Source organism: Austrofundulus limnaeus, unplaced genomic scaffold, assembly GCF_001266775.1.
Source record: "Austrofundulus limnaeus strain Quisiro unplaced genomic scaffold, Austrofundulus_limnaeus-1.0 Scaffold208, whole genome shotgun sequence".
Lineage (NCBI taxonomy): Eukaryota > Metazoa > Chordata > Actinopteri > Cyprinodontiformes > Rivulidae > Austrofundulus > Austrofundulus limnaeus.
The window spans coordinates 356078-360252 of NW_013952610.1; the positions used below are offsets into that span (position 1 = coordinate 356078).

At 38.8% G+C, this 4175-nt stretch overlaps 1 protein-coding gene and 1 long non-coding RNA gene across 4 annotated transcripts in view; one reads left to right on the top strand and one right to left on the bottom strand.

The window, feature by feature from the left end:
* The window catches only part of arl2 (ADP-ribosylation factor-like 2), a 3515-nt gene extending 2328 nt beyond the window's left edge, over positions 1 to 1187 (top strand). The window contains exons 3-5 of the mRNA XM_014019041.1: positions 262 to 424; positions 558 to 638; positions 871 to 1187. Of these exons, the coding sequence (XP_013874495.1) occupies positions 262 to 424; positions 558 to 638; positions 871 to 1005 (379 nt within the window). The 3' untranslated portion in view covers positions 1006 to 1187. The remainder of the gene's footprint in view (positions 1 to 261; positions 425 to 557; positions 639 to 870) is intronic.
* A 910-nt stretch (positions 1188 to 2097) lies between these two features.
* Positions 2098 to 4175, bottom strand: part of LOC106524982 (uncharacterized) — a 7493-nt gene continuing 5415 nt past the window's right edge. For 2 of the 3 annotated variants that reach the window (XR_001311055.1, XR_001311053.1), the window contains exons 11-17: positions 4031 to 4074; positions 3646 to 3687; positions 3429 to 3492; positions 3191 to 3257; positions 2592 to 3021; positions 2355 to 2419; positions 2098 to 2198 (exon numbers count right to left, since the gene is read on the bottom strand). This is a non-coding gene — a long non-coding RNA (uncharacterized LOC106524982). The remainder of the gene's footprint in view (positions 2199 to 2354; positions 2420 to 2591; positions 3022 to 3190; positions 3258 to 3428; positions 3493 to 3645; positions 3688 to 4030; positions 4075 to 4175) is intronic. The other variant, XR_001311054.1, reaches the window with a different exon arrangement.

Below are 4175 nucleotides of genomic sequence, written 5' to 3' on the forward strand. Positions count from 1 at the left end.
GTGCAAAATGCAAATTCTTGCACTTTTTTGACTGGTCTTAAGATTTTGATCAGGAGTGTATATATTTATATATAAACAAAACAAACATCTCAGTTCTCTTTTATTGATCAACAATGAAACACATTAATAAAAATGTTGTGTACGTCCACAACTTTTGCATGTTTCAGTCAAAATAAATACAGAAAATATTTGTTACTGTTCAACTATGTGTATTTATTTGGTTTCTCCTCCCTGCTTTGCTAACTGCACTGTGTGTTACAGGTTTAAACTGAATATTTGGGACGTGGGCGGTCAGAAGTCGCTGCGCTCCTACTGGAGGAACTACTTTGAGAGCACAGACGGGCTGGTGTGGGTGGTGGACAGCGCCGACCGGCTCCGGCTGGAGGACTGCAGGCTGGAGCTCAGCTCACTGCTGCTGGAGGAGGTTTACAACATTTTACTTTGAGCTCTCATGAATGTAATCGTAGTCAAACAGGTTTACATTCATTATAGTTGTTTTACAGCTGATATAAGTTGTAGTGAAACAGCTGCTGTTCAACTGTTTTCTCCCTGATCAGAGGTTAGCTGGAGCGACTCTGCTGGTGTTCGCCAACAAACAGGATTTACCAGGAGCCTTGTCCAAAGAAGCAATAAGAGAGGTGAAGTCTATAAATAATCTGATGGGGCCATGAGAATAAAGTTGTAATAATACCAGAACAGTTAGATCATGAGAACCCTGCAGTACAATGAGGAATGTTGGAGCATATTGTGAAGTTATATTTTAGCATCACATCAGCATCAAACTTATCAGTAGCCAGATCTTGAATATGACTTCTGATCAGTGTATGTGTTTTGTAAGTAGTGTATAACTTTAACGTTGTGGTCCTGCAGGCGTTGGCCCTAGACGACATCAAGAGTCACCACTGGTGCATCATGGGCTGCAGCGCAGTGACAGGAGAGAACCTGCTGACAGGAGTGGACTGGTTAGTGGACGACATCGCTGCAAGGATCTTCACAGCCGACTGAAGGACGTCATTGTTGCAGCACTTGATTTGTCAGCTCTAGGACTTGAACATTTTTCCAACTGAAGCTTCTGTATTTTGTTAAATGATTTGCACCTTTATTTTGTCAAAACTGTTCAAAATGTAACCTGCTTTATTGAATGGCCTGTTTTTTTATATAATGCAACTAAATTTATTCATCAGCAACCTGTTTGTCTTGATTACTCATGTTCAAAGCTGCTGCTGAGCACATTGTTATTTTTGAGCTTGTTTTCCCAGAAATCATTTCATTTCCATGAAAACAGACAAATTTACAGGCAGTTAAACTGAAGCCTTAATGTAACGACTTGTTTTCATAATAGGCTTTAAAACTTATGTAATGATCAAAACTAGTTTTAAACATCCATGCCAAGTTCAGAACTTGTTTAAACTGATAAAAATGCTACGTGTGCAGATCAATACTGAAATATTGATACCAGAACTTTGTTCTACAATCAAAATAATATACTGCAGTTATTTTTAATCTAGTCTTAATCATGTGGTTAGAGCAAACTACTTTTTCTTCTGCTTGGGTAATGCATGTGTAGAGCCACACATTCTCAGTCAGTCTGTAGATGTATGGCAGGTCATTTTAACAAAATCTGCTTCAGCTAACTAAATTCTAGTTCCCAAACCTTTTCATGCCATGGCCCACCCAAACAGCATTAAGTCTGGCCAAAGATTTTCTTTGTTACTTTGTAGCACTGAGTTTTGCAGATTGTTCTCATTTTATTCATTAAAATAAATTCAAGAATAAAAATTGTTTTTGACAAATGTAAGGTTAGGGTTAGAAATAATAGTGGTTATTTGAAAAACCCTACTTTACCAGACTTATTAAATTATCAGTATCTGTAATACCAGCCAAATTTTACTCCGTATCAAACATCACTGGCTCCATCTTACTCAAAATCCTGTTTTGATATTTTACCTAAAATGAACTGGTTGGAAAAAGTTGTGCTTACAGTAGTTCTAAATCTTTTAATGGTTTATACCACCACCTACTGGACTAAATCAGCACAACTTTATTTTCCAAATTCCACCTCTTGTGCTTTTATACTTCAGAGACAAAACCCATGAATGTGTTTATATATTTTATTAAGTTTAGTTACACATCCTTTAAAGTAAAACAGCAGAAAAACTTGTCACCACTGGACGACAGCAGAACTGATGATCTTCAGACTGTGGGAGGAGAGAACCAGTTAAAAGTTGGAAAGCTTCAGTTCATTAGAAATGATCAGAGAATACCAGTCAGTCATAAACTGTCAGACTGGGGAGGCAACAAATTTTTGTAAAAAAAAAAAGTTACTTTTATGTTTAGATTTGTGAAATACTCACCATCAGTGAGTTTTAGCCATGAGCCTCTTAGGTCTTTCTGCTGCAGTGAGAACCCTGAACCACAACTGTGGGACAAGAAAACTTGTTAGAAGTGAAAGAGAGAAAAATATAAAGAAATGTTCACGACAAAAATCAGAAAATACCAATCAGTCATGAAGTTTCAGACTGGGGCGGTAAAAAAAACTCATCATTTGTTTAAGTTTAAACTTTACACTTACAAACTTGTTGAACACTCACCAACAGTTTGTTTTAATCTTTAATCACTGTCGTCTTCTGCCTGTTAAGATCAAATGTTTACATTTATTAACAAGAGTATTATTAAATTAAAGTTATTAAAGTTTCAGTCTTCAGAGGTTCTACAGAATCTCAGGTCTGGGTTGTTATCAGCAATTGTTGTCAGTCAGACACTCAGCCAGATCCTGGTCTCCATCAGAGCCCAGCAGGTCACCTTACACCTGATGGACAGGGTTCTCAGTGCCGTACTGGGTCAACAGGAGGGAGCAGCAGCTGAGAATGGGATGGGTCAATCCCATGACTGCTACTGCAACTCATCATTTCACAATCCCAGCAACAACTGGGCCTTGCTAAATTTAACTAACAAATAAAAAATAAATCCATTTCTTTACCAGTCCTAATGCAGTCCAGTGAGGTCAGGTTTGGACAGAACCTGCAGACAGACAGAGGATTAGTGATCCAGTTTGATGAACAGACATGAAAACCTACAGACTTGAGCTCAGAGAGGATACCAGTCAGTCACAAGCACTCAGACTGGGGCGGTATCATGGTGGTCATCACATCTGCTCATTAAGTTCAATCTAACTGCAGAACAAACACACCTGAACTGCACAGCCACACCTTTCCTCTCATTTACAGGAAGCAACAGGAACTGTGACGATCTTCACTCTGTGGAGGAGAAAACTGGTTACAAGTAGGAAAGCTTCAGTTCTTTAATGATTAGGGGGAAAAAAAAGTGATCAGAGAATACCAGTCAGTCATGAACTTTCAGACTGGGGCGGTAAAAAACTCATCATAGTTTAAGTTAATTTTATGTTTAAATATTTGTTAAATGCTCACCGTCAGTCTGAGTTTTAGCCATGAGCCTCTCAGGATTCTCACTGCAGCAGGAAAACCTTCAAACCTGTGGACAAGAGCACTTGTTAGAAGAGAAATATAAAGAAATGTTCAGGACAAAAATCAGAAAAACACCAGTCAGTCATGAAGTTTCAGACTGGGGCGGTAAAAACACATGTTTAAGTTTGAACTGGACCACATTTATGAAACAAACACTCACCAACAGTTTGTGTTTTAATCTTTAATCACTGTCATCTTCTGCCTGTAAAGATAAAATTTTTACATTTATTAACAAGAGGATGTCAAGTTTTAGTCTTCAGAGGTTCTACAGAATCTCAGGTCTGGGTTGTTATCAGCTATTGTTGTCAGTCAGACACTCAGCCAGAGCCTGGTCTCCATCAGAGCCCAGCAGGTCACCTTACACCTGATGGACAGGGTTCTCAGTGCCGTACTGGGTCAACAGGAGGGAGCAGCAGCTGAGAATGGGATGGGCTGCACAATCATCCCATGACTGCTATGGGCATCCATCATTTCACAATCCCAGCAACAACTGGGCCTTGCTTAATTTAACAAAAAATTAAATATAAATAAATCTATTTCTTTACCAGTCCTAATGCAGTCCAGTGAGGTCAGGTTTGGACAGAAGAACCTGCAGAGAGGACACCAGTCAGTCACATGTAGGCCTGTCACGATAACAAATTTTGCTGGGCGATTAATTGTCTCAAAATTTATTGCGATAAGCGATAATAT